The sequence below is a fragment of the Arachis duranensis genome, chromosome 8, assembly GCF_000817695.3.
Source record: "Arachis duranensis cultivar V14167 chromosome 8, aradu.V14167.gnm2.J7QH, whole genome shotgun sequence".
NCBI lineage: Eukaryota > Viridiplantae > Streptophyta > Magnoliopsida > Fabales > Fabaceae > Arachis > Arachis duranensis.
Genome location: NC_029779.3, coordinates 36,561,147 through 36,573,859, shown reverse-complemented (window position 1 = coordinate 36,573,859; position 12,713 = coordinate 36,561,147). Strand labels below are relative to the sequence as shown.

The 12,713-nt window shown below is 27.9% G+C and overlaps 1 protein-coding gene across 1 annotated transcript; it reads right to left on the bottom strand.

Annotated features, from left to right (window-relative positions):
- Nucleotides 1-10,715: 10,715 nt before the first annotated feature.
- LOC107462510 (calcium-binding protein KRP1) lies at nucleotides 10,716-11,451 on the bottom strand. Its single transcript, XM_016081107.3, has one exon. It carries the CDS (start codon nucleotides 11,361-11,363, stop codon nucleotides 11,016-11,018), a length of 348 nt encoding a protein of 115 aa, XP_015936593.1. The 5' UTR covers nucleotides 11,364-11,451; the 3' UTR covers nucleotides 10,716-11,015.
- Between the last annotated feature and the right edge of the window lie 1,262 nt (nucleotides 11,452-12,713).

Sequence of the window (12,713 nt, the reverse complement as noted above, 5' to 3'; positions counted from 1 at the left end):
GCTTGTAACTTTCCCGTTCTTCCCAGTATAGACAGCGCCGACTTCATTGCTATCTCCTATTCTCTCACTCAATCTCTTTTTTTTTGTCGTGGATCACTCTTTACCAACATAATTAATGGTCAGTTCGGTTATTAAATTTTTTCATTAAAAAAATATTTTTATTTAATTACATGATGAAACATATATTCATATGTAAAATATAATATAGAAAATAAATCTATTTAGAATACTTACAAATATAATTAAAATTAGGAGCGTATAAATATAATAGTAAAATTTGTATTCTAAACAAGTAAATATATTTTTTATCATATATAAATTATTTAAAAAATAAATAAATTGTTAAAATTAATAACACAAGTTTAAAAAGATAAAAATCAATTTTCTTACAAGTATTTTTTATAGTATTATTTTTATTCTTTTAATTTTTAATTTATTAATATTTTATTAATTAATTATTGATTAAATAAATTATTTTTATGAGAAATTATTTTTTTGTATTATTTTGAAGAAGAGTCTAATATAATAGTTTAAAAAATAACGTAAAAATAATATTTTAAATAAAAAATATTTAATATTAAAATTTTTAAATACAAATATAAATTGTATAGATATTTAAGAGATTAATATGAAATACATGGCTAAAATAAATAAAATGGATAAAATGGGAGTACTAATGAGAAATAAAGAATTATTTTTGTCGGTTTTATTTATTTTAGACATGTATTTCATATTTATATATGAATAAGGGTAATGATGATATTTTGTATTATTAATTTATATATGATAAAAAATATGTTTACTTGGTTAGAGTACAAATTTTATTATTATATTTATATGTTCATGATTTTAAATATACTTTTAAGTATTTTGAATAGATTAATTTTATTATATTATATTTTACATATGAATATATATTTCATCATGTAATTAAATAAATATATATTTTTTTAATAAAAAAATTTAATAACTGAAGTAACCATTAATAATGTTGATGTTGGTAAGGAGTGATTCATGGGTCATGGCCAAAAAAAGGAAATTGAGTGAGAGGACAAGAGATAGAAATGAAGTCGGCGCTGGCTATACTGAGAAGAACGGAGAAGTTACGAGCCATGAGAATTCAATGACCCGTTAAGGAATGATACATTTTAGAAAAAAAATTGCATGAGAACGTGCTTCAATTAACGGGGTAGAATTTTAATATTTTAAAAAATTATATAATTACCCATCTAAAATAATAAATTATAAAATAACCCAACTATAGTTAAGTTAATGACCAATTAAAGTATGACCCATTATGAAGGGTAACTTACATGTTATTTCAGAGAAGGTAGGGTAGAATTCACCAAAATTTAAACTTATATTAGATGTTTATTTGTTTGTTTTTGCAAAATTGCCTCTTCTATTGTGATAATAATAATAATAATAATAATAATAATAATAATAATAATAATAATAATAATAATAATAATAATAAAAACACTAACATATAGTTGCAACTTGAAATAGGCCAAGTTGATACTTGTAGGGCATATATGGGATTTGTACCAAAAGGAATTAAATGTTATGTAGCATATGGGAATTTAATTTTGGCATTCAGATTATGGAATGAAAGCACAATGGGGCCAAAAACATAATGGTCCCAACGTTTCTTGCCATCTTTAGCATCTTCACTAGTACTCAGTTTGGTGGTACAATGATATGTTTGAATTCCACATTGATATTGCAGAGTTGCCGTTCTTTTCATTTGTGGATAATGATGGTATTGGTAGTTAAAGTTTTGCAATTCACAGTTTATGAGATTTAACATATGAACGAATCATATGTTACAGGTATGTAATGTATGATATGATTTAATTTGGTGCGGTTTTCCTTTCCTTTTAAGATTTTAATTTTGACTTGCCATTTAACTCTTAATTTTTATAGTGTAAAATTTACTACCACCAGCGACTTACATTTATAAATTATAATAATCCCTGAGGTTGCCGAATTCCAAAGGAAAATGTTCGAATATAAGACAAATTAAAGCTATAGATTAGAATTGGCGAATACTACTATATATGTAATCATTTGTTAGATATATAACCGTTGTGTTATTTTTTTTATCAATTTAAATTTTTAAAATGAATAATTTTATGATATAGTACCAAATTTTATGTTCAAAAAATTTAAAATTCAATCTTTAGTAAATTTTATATTGAGTCAAATATTAATTAATTATCTTGTGATGACAAACATAATTAATAATTTTTTATTATATTTATCTTTTTTATGAGTCTTATAAGTATTAATAGATTGGCAAGAATAAAAAATTATAATCAAACAATCCATAATTCAAACTAATTAGCACATAATGGATTTTCTCTTCAACACCAAATGACTACAATATTAAAGGTGTATCAACTAGCTTGATCAAAATAAAAATTATTCTAACATTGAAAAAAGATATTAGCTCTATATATGAAGAATTCATCAAAAGAAGGCAACCATTAGAGTATAATCTGATCATATACACACAACATTTGCTTTTTTATTATTCGAGTTTATTCATATTTTTTATCTAAATTTAAGCTTAAAAGATACAAAAGGTAGAGAGAGTAATGCACACAAAAATCATTTAGTTTTTTGTTTAAAAATTTGACTTTGAAAGTGTGTTGAGTTTATAGTACATTTAGTTCTTTTTAACTAAGTTGGGTTAGCATTTAATAAGTGAGTTATTAAGTTTTGGATAATTTAAGTGATTTATAAGAGTGTGAATTTTTTAAAATTGGTAATTGTAATCCTTATTAATTATAGTGAAAAATTATACCGTTGATATGGTGAAAATCAGACGTAAGTTACATTGCACTTCATGGCTGAATCAGAATATATCGTGGTGTTATTCTTCTTCATTCTTAAACTCTGTAACTTTCATTTTCGTTCTGTTCTGTGTTTACAGAACAAAATAAAAAAGAAAATAATATCTTGATTATAGTGTACTATATAATTTATTTTATTAAGCATTAAAAGTAGTTTCTTAATTCAACTCCCTTCCCAGCTTACTTGAGAACCTTTACTCAAAAAAAAAAAACATAAAACAAATAAAAAAATTATACAAAAATCAAATAAATTCAAAAAAATGTTCTTGCTTCAGGAGGATAGAGGCAGATTTTCGCCCTATCCTACCTCATCCTCTTTAGAATAACCACATAGAATTCGTTCTGCTTCAACCACGGATAATAAAAAATTAAACCCTATAGCTAACTCGCCCGCACAGGTGTTCGTCCCTATAATTATTAAAATTTAACAAATAAAATTAAATATTAAAATTTATATAACCATCATCACATGTATAATATAAATTTAAAGTAAAAATTTAAAAATAATGTAATATTATTAATTATTTTACTAATTATCTGACACACACAATATATATATATTGGAACGAATAATTATCCATCCGAGTGATTAGAGGCGGGATGGGTACCCACATATTTAGATAGTGTTGTCATTTTAAATGTTATTTTCTCCTATCAATATAAAATTAAAGAATAAGGCAAATAAAAAGAAAAAAGAATATCTATGTAAAAGTTAAGCTAATTTAAAAAAGACTTTGTTTAAGGAATAGTATTAAAGATATAATCACTCATATTACATTCTCTTACGAACTTAAACTTTTATAGTGAGTGATTTTATAACAATACTATTTTTATTAAAGCTAAGCATTCATTTTACAAAAGAAATTATACGACCATGCTACGTGCACACCAAATTAGTTATTAAATTCGACTACTAGTATAAAATACATGTTAAAAATAAATTAAATATTATGAACATTTAGATACAAATATATTGTAGTTAATTTAATAATTAATTTTTTATATGTACGCAATATTTTGTACATGAGTAAATGATTAAATTAGTCTCTAAAAGATCATTCGATCTCTAAATTGGTCATTGAAAGATTTTATTAATCAAATTTATTATTTAAATATTTTTAATTAGTCATGTTAATCTTTTCGTCATTTTCTTTGTTAATGGTGTCAAAATTTACTAATGTGATACATTAGGTGATACCCAAGGTTCTGAAAACCGGTTCGAACCGGCCGGTCGAACCGGTTGAATCGTGAACCGCTGAGAAAAGCGATTCGGTCAAATACCAAAACCGTAGATTCCAAAAATCGTAGTTGAACCGGTGAACCGGTTGTGAAAAGGCAACCAAACGTCGCCGTTTTGTTCACTAAGGCACTCAGCAAGCCCTAATTCCATCCTCGCGTACCCAGATCCAGCATTCCAGACTCCAGAGCGCCTCTCACACTGTCACACACACTCAGTTCAGGGAGGGCTCCTCTCAATCTCATCGAGCTCCTAGTCGTCCCTCACCTCCGTCCAACCACTGCCTAGTGCCGCCGCCGTCGTTCCTTCAAACAGCCACCGTCTGCTGCACCACTCTTGCATGCTCTGTCTCCCTCGGTGTCCCTGTCTCCCGCCGCAACCACTGTCTCTTGCATGCTCTCTAGCTAATTTTTTTGCATGCTAGAAGGGCCAAAGGGAACCCTAGTCACAGAGGCACACAGACCCACTCACTCACCCCTCTCCTCTCTCGAGCCTCCACTCTCACCTCTCACGTTTCTAGTCTCCACTCTCACTCTCCGTTGAGCCACCGCCGCCGTGGCAACATCCGTTGATCCAACGTCAGTCAGCTCTGTTCTAAACCTTGCTTTTGATTGCTTGAAACATGATTAATTGTTAAAAAATTGTTTGCTTGAAGTATGATTAAATAATTAATTGTTGAAGCTGATTAATTGTTGAAGCATGATTATTGATTAATTATTGAAGCTTGAAGCTGATTGCTTGAAGCATGATGAATAATTGAATAATTGTTGAATAATTTTAGATAATTTTGGATGTTATTTGTTGAGATTATTGGGTAGTAGGTTGCTGTGATATTGTAATTGAATTGTATTGTTATTGCTTATTGAGTCTGTTTTGAATCTGATTTGTGATTTTCTGAATGTGAAATCAATCAAAGAAATTGATTTTGTGTTGGTTTTGTTACTCTGCTGCTGCTGTTTTTTAATTTATGAGTATGCTGCTTTCTGCTGGATTTGTTTCTAATCAATCAAAGATGATGCTGTTGTTGGAGGTCTTGGGAGTGATGATGATGATGGTAGTGTATTTCTATGATGCAAAAGATGGTGGTTCAAGACACTCAGATTTCTAATATTTTTTATTTCATTCTTTAACTACAAAATTTGGTTTTTGATATTTTTAGTGCTGAATTTGATTATTGGTGTTGAGTCTCACAAATATTGTCAATTACTTATAGCTATGGTTTCCTTCTTGAATGGGATTTTATTTTTCCAAAAGAAATCATGAAGGATTAGGGTTGTGAATTTTTTAATTGAGTGATGAGTGTAAAGCTGAAGATGATGATGACAAAAGTGTATGGAAACATATATTTTAAGAGTGTTTTAAAAAAACTTTTGAGTTTGTAAATTGGTAAGATCATGTAGTTTTGGTGTGTTTATTTATATTTTATTTATTATTTTAATATAAAACGGTTTTTTCGGTTCAACCACGGTCAAACCGGTTGAACCTATAAACCAGTGAACTAGTAATTAGAACGGTTCGATGACCGGTTCGGTTTTCAGAATCTTGGTGATACCACAACACACTTAGAAATCTTTTGACTATTAACATAATAAATTTATAAAATTAGATCAAATCAAAATTTAATTGATGAGAGAATTTGAGGTATTGAAATCTCTCAATTTGGGATTAATTTAATGTAATTTATAAATTAGATATGTTAATAGTCAATTAGGATTATTAGGTGTGTGTTGTGATGTTATTTAATAATGTATCGTATTAACAAATTTTGATATTATTAATAATAGAGTGATGGAAGAAGTGATATAACTAATTTAAAATTTTTAAAAACCGAATTTAATTAAAAAAAATTAGAAACCAGTTTAGATAATGAATATTTTTTAGGGATTAATTTGATGATTAAGTTTTTGTACATCTATATACATCTTCAATTTATAGACCTACATAGCCACTCAACTCTGCAGAGATGTTAGCCTCACCCTCACACGAAAAATCTGATGAATATCACTTAGTTTTATTCTACGACCTCACATATAGAATAAACAAAAAAAAATTATTCATTGCGAGCATCATTTGTGATTCACTTGATCACAATCTAGATTGACATATATAATACACACATTTGCAAAAGATATATAAAAAAGTAGCCTTATTAATCAATTAATAATTATTGATCATTCATGACTAGCTAGCTAGCCTTAAATGCGAGAAATAAATAATGAAAATGACATGCACTCTTTATATTTCCTTTTCAAAATGACACGCACTTATTCGTATAGCCTCGTTTATAAATGTTGTGTGTGTTTGGCTGCTTTAGATGTCATGTAGCTAATTTGGAATAGTAGTTATGTATTATCAGATATTCAAAACTTGACCCTTTTGGTCCCCTTTCATTTTTTGACGATGTTAACTTTCATGGTCCTTGCCTGTTTTTTGTATCTGTTTTAATTAATTTGTTTTGTTTCCTTTTAAAGTGTTTTTTTTTCTTTCTTTTTTTAAATCTATCATATGTTATCAAAACGAAGATTTGATACCTAAGATTATTAGTTTATTACTATTATTATCTTGTATATTACACGTTAGAGGTTCAACTTATTTAGATATATAACTCATTTTATATTATCCAACAATATATGTTTTTGGAATAAATAATTTCATGACATAGTGATATTATAACTTTTATAATTAAAAATTAAAAATTTAATCCTTGTTGCTTCCAAAAATTTTCAGCGTGATAGAAAAAATAAATTTCTAAAATAATTCGTGATAAACTTATTATAGGTATCAATTGTGAAATAGTTGAAATAATAGGATTTAGATAATTATCGATAACGAGAATGTCATCCATATATACAAGGTTGTATTATCGGTTAGTTAGGCATCAGTGGTTTTAACAAACTATGCAAGTCTTCAATGTCCATCAACTAGAATAATATTATATGATCAGTAAATATTATTAATTTAAATTAATATTTAAAATCATTAAAAATTATTGTCTCCAAGAATTTTTCCTATAAGCATGTTAATCAAAATTATATGAATACTCGTCACAAGCCAGTGATATATGTATTATTCAGAATCAATTCAATGCACTCAATATTCTTGTTTCACAATTCTCTCTTTTTTTTTTTCTCTTGGTTCAGATCCTTTTCTGATCTTGCTTCATCAGTTCAAGTCTCAATCCAACTCTTTTAGTAATCTTTAGGGGGAGAAAATTTAATTATAAATTTTCAAAAGCTTGTAAATTCGGCGTTTTAATTCTTCAAGAACTTACTTGGAATTTTTTTTCTTTTTCATTTAGGACATATAAATAATCTATTATAAATTTATTTAAAGAACTTACTTTATACTTTATTTTCTTTAAAAATCTATAAATCAATCACAAAATTTTTAAAAACCTGCTTGTCCTATTATTCAATGTGGATTTATATTATAAACCTAAAATAGAATCTTTTGCGAGAGAGTCTATTAAATATATAATATATAACTATGTTTATCCTAATACTAATTGCAAATATTGATAAATAAAAAATTCACTGTATCACATATTTTTTAGTTTCAATAATTAGGATGTTATATATGAAGATTTTGGTCAATTTGTATCGGCTTCACATCTTAATTCAACACTAACTATTGTTAAAGTTATGTTTAATGTATATTATATTTTTTAGTTTTCGTAGCATTGATAATAAGTATTTCTTAGTTCAACACTAAGTATTTCTTTTTTTAGAACTATCGTGAGTTTTTAGCGTTTTGGCCCCATTATCAATAAAATACATACAATACAATCCAAGCACCAAGCGTTTCCATTGTGTCGAAAATTAAAGTCCATATTATATTCATCAATTTAATTATCCCTAATAAGTAATAGTTCATTAGTACGTAAGCCTTACGTTATATTTTCCTTACTATTTATACTTATGGCGTTTTCGAAAACGGCAAGCGAATAACGAAACATGAAATGATAATGATAACAATTAACGAAATCTTTTACTTGCACATTACTACTAGTCATTTCACGTTTTCTTGTTGCACATACAAACAAACCATTTTAAAATTATTACATATAATTAAATTATGACGATATAATTACATAAGTTTCAAAGTTCTTCCAACTCAATTTTATTAGCTTAAACGCCGATGTTCAATTTTTAGGTTAAATTTTTTTAATATTGGGTTGTAATATGATATTTAATTACCAACTATTGGGATTTGTTGATGACTTTTGTTAATATGAAATAGTTACTGAAAAAGAAAATTCATCAATAACGATTTTAATTTTCTAAAATTTATTTTAAAAAAAAATCATTAGTAACAATTTTAATTGGCTGAAATTTAATATTTTAAAAAAACGTTAGTAATGATTTAATTTTAATTGACTAAAAAAATTAAAAAATTAATAAGTAATGATTTTAAATTTTCAAATCTAACTTCTTCCTTTAAAAATTGTTAATGACGATTTCTCTTTGTATTTACTCACAATTACTTATACTCATTCCATACTAGAGCATTACACCATTTGAATTTAAATTTAATATTAATGTATTACATTATTGTATCTCTCGTATTAAAGTTAATTTGCACACTTTTGATGTACCAGTAATATTTTTCCACAAGAAAATTATGAAAAGAGCTCTATAAATGAGATTAATTATGGGCAGAATTTCTTTTTAGTAAAACCACTAGTTATTAACGAGATAAAATAGCAAAATTTAATGCCTTTGATGATATTGAAAACTTAAGCTTTTATTTGTTTTCAATATTTTTTGCCCTTTTATCTCTTTAACGGATACTCGTTTGCAAAACAACTTTCTTAATACTTTAAGTTTTTATTATACTGTATAAGATTAAGAGGAGTGATAGGAATCAGCAACTTTTGTGATTTATAACCATCAAACAACCATTAATGAAATTTTAATGATATGTGAATGATGTGAGATTTCATCTAATGGCTCATTTTTCTTTGTTGGTTATATGCTAGTCAGAATTTAATGAAGTTGCTGGTCCCTAGACTTTTCCTAAGCTTAATATTGATGTAATGTCTTAAATAAATCCTGAAATTTTTAATTCGCTTTTTAAATTAATCAAATGTATTTGTTATTCTCAGAAACGAGAGTATTCGTTAGTCTATATGTCATCAGCTGTTTTAACGTTTTTAATATGTACAGTTAAGTACCAACTTAACAATTGTTACAAATTGACGTAGATAAACAATGAATTTAACTTAATTTAGTACCCTAAATTTATTTAAACTCATACACAATTATAAATTTAAATCCCTAATTCTCAAATCTTTATCTTCATCATTTGTTTTTTCTCCCCTTTTTTAGATTCCTGAAATTTGGAGATGTTCTTCTCACTTTTGCCATTCGCAAACCTCTTCTCTCCTTTAAGACTCTTCTCCTTCTTCCCACTTCTACCTTTCTTCTCCTTCTTCCTCTTCCTCCGTCGTGTCCCTTCCTCGGGAACCTCGCCCCGCCTTCATACTCCTCCTCTGCCACCTCGTTTTCGAGCTTTGGCGCCACTGACTGTCTTCCAGTGTCACCTTTCTTAATGGGTCTCTTTCTGAACTTCAACGTGGAGGAATCGTTCGTAGACCAGAGTCTACGAGTGCTTACGGCATCGCCAATCGCCACTGTCCCTTTTGTTCTCGTAATCATCGAGAAACACATCGTTGTGGTGGGACTCGAGATCAATTTGAATGTCATCTTGATCCAACAAGGATTCTCTATCCTCATCGCGATACCTGAAAAAGTGAGTCCTCCTCCTTCCGCTCTTGATTGGACTGGAGAGAAAGAAATCTTTTTAAAGGGCTCATCATTACTTCTGAGAGCTGGCTGAAGTGGGAGTGCGTTAAACGATGACTTGACTTTGAATTCATTTACGATACTTTTTTTGAGGGAGAAACCAACTACGACATCAGCGTTATATTAGAGAACGATTTTGTAAGCAGATTTATTGACGTTAATGGAAGCACTAGAAATAAACTTGAAAACGGGTTCGTTGTAGGTTGGGGAGAAATGGAGGGCAGCAAAAAAGGAAGAGAGGAAGCAATCAGAATGAGAGGGTGAGAGAGTGGGAGAAAAGACCAACGATGAAGATGAAGAGAAACATAACATAGAATAAGGGAGGAAGAACAAATGATGAAGATGAAGATTTGAGAATTAGAGTTTTATAATTGTGTATAGACTAATTTGAGTATTGTAAACAAATTTAGAATAATAATTTGAGTTTAATTCATTGTTTGTTTACATTAGCTTGCAGTAAATTGTCAAGTTTACATTTAATTATACACATCAATAATGTTAAAACGGCTGATAATATTTAGACTAACGGAGATTTCAGAAAATATTTGAAAAATCTAATGAAAGCGAGTTGGAAATTTTAGAGAATATTTAGAGTAATATCTCGATTAACATTCATCAATGTTATAATTAAACCTTTATAAGTAGTAGTTTGTAATGATGAGTTTGAGTATAGTTTGGTGAGTTTTTTTTCTATTTTTTATTTTTTTTTAAACTTGCATATAGTACCTATGATCGTATTTATAAATGGTCAATTATTTGAAAAATGAAGGGAACATAAATTAAAAATCAATGCAAAGCACTTATCATTCATCAGCATTATTGAAACACCAAAAGTAAACTTACAAATGAAAAATGCTAGATGACCAACACTTTTGTTTTCCCCTTACATTTGAACCAAGAGTAGCTAACTTTCTATCCTTTATCACTAAAAATGTTGGCTCTCTAGCATTCCCCAAATTTTAGTAAACTTACCAGCAAGCCACACAATTAACACCAACAAACACACTCTCACACATAAGAAGGAGGGATGAAAACGCTATTTTATAGGATATTTAATTAAGAGACACACAAAGAGCTAATTAACACTATAATTAGAGTACAGATCATAGATTTACGCTACATTAACATGGGATCAACATTTTGAGGCAAGAATTTAGGTGAATCTCCATCGTCCATCAAGCATGGACTAATCCTAAACATGAGAATGCAAAACTCCATTTGGTTTAGGGCACCATCTCCATCCAAATCACCTTCCATTAACATGCACAACAGCTCATCATCCCTCACCTCCAAACCTAGTAAGCAACAATTCATCTTCAAGCTCTCAAACGTGATCAACCCCTTGTTCGCGTCCATAAGCAGACTGAATCCATTGCAGAGCTCGCCGATGAAGCCTTCTGCGCCGAGGCTCGAGATCATGTATGGAAAGTAGTCCTCAAAGTCCATACCATGGTCTAATTCCATGATAGAACTGTCGGCAAAACTTTAAGTAAGAAGCTAAGGGGCTTATTATGACAATAATAGTGAATAGTAGAGACTGAAGGGGAATATTATTTTGTAGCTTGTGATAGAAGGGATGATGGATATTGTGTATATATATGGCTAAGTTACATAAATAGACAAGAAAACAGGAGTAATAATAAAAAGAATAAGGGAAAGTATGAGGAGCCAATAAAATATTTATACAATGTGTACAATGGAGGTTTATGGAGTATTAGAGATATAATTATTAGTGTTACATTTTTCCATCAGCTGAAGCTTTTGGGATGAATGGTATTATGACATGGTATTAAAGCATTATATTCGAAAGGTTAAGAGTTCGATCCTTGGTGAACCCAAAAATTAAATTAATTTTTCGAGAAGATGTTTATTATCCCTTGTACTCGGATGGTTATTCTAAATAGTATAGGGGATGTTCATTTCATAACTCAATAGCCATTGTACACATTGTACAAATAGTCCATTGTCTCCCTAGCGGAATCCAAAAAATAATAGAGAAAATGAGAATTTAGTACAGGTACATTATCCACGGAACTCTCACCAACTTTATTTTATGCATGTTACATGACTACTATTCGTTGGAGTTTGGTTCTGATATACTATTAATTTGTATAGTTAAATATTTGTGAATTTTGTTCTGATATGGTATTAGTATAGTTAAATTGTGAATTTAATTTTGATATAATGATAATATATATAACAAATTTTCGTACATTATCAATGTAGTATAAAAACAATTATAAACATACACTTAATTATATATTACTAGGTAAACAAAAATAATTACATTTTATACTCATTACATAAATAATTTTAAATAAAAACTAATGATTGAATAGTTGTGTAAAATATTTTTTGTTATTAGTGTATCGAAATTAAATTTTAACAAGTTCAATCACATGTATGTTTATTAGTATATAATAATACTTTTATTGATAAGTCATATATATGTTCAAACTCATTAAAAATTGTATGCATAAAAATAAATTAAAAAATTATTTACATTTTTTTAGTAATTTATGAAAAGAGTTTAATTTTTATACATTATCAATGTTGTAAAGAATTTTATATAATTATTTAATTAAATTTTTGTATTTAAATTATTTTTTAAATAGTAAATTTAAAAATAATTATTTTTACTAATGTGACAATACATAATTAATTGTTACTGAATATAAAATTTAATTCTAATAAAAGATATTAAACATATTAATGTATAATCTTAATACATTATAGGTCTTACATAAATATTTAAAGGTTTTGATGTAACATTTGAAAACAAAACTTTTATATTAAAAAATAAATATATTATTT

What these genes read in the sequence shown, in the direction of transcription:
- LOC107462510 (XM_016081107.3), bottom strand. Translation starts at nt 11,363, where the DNA reads ATGGAATTAGACCATGGTATGGACTTTGAGGACTACTTTCCATACATG.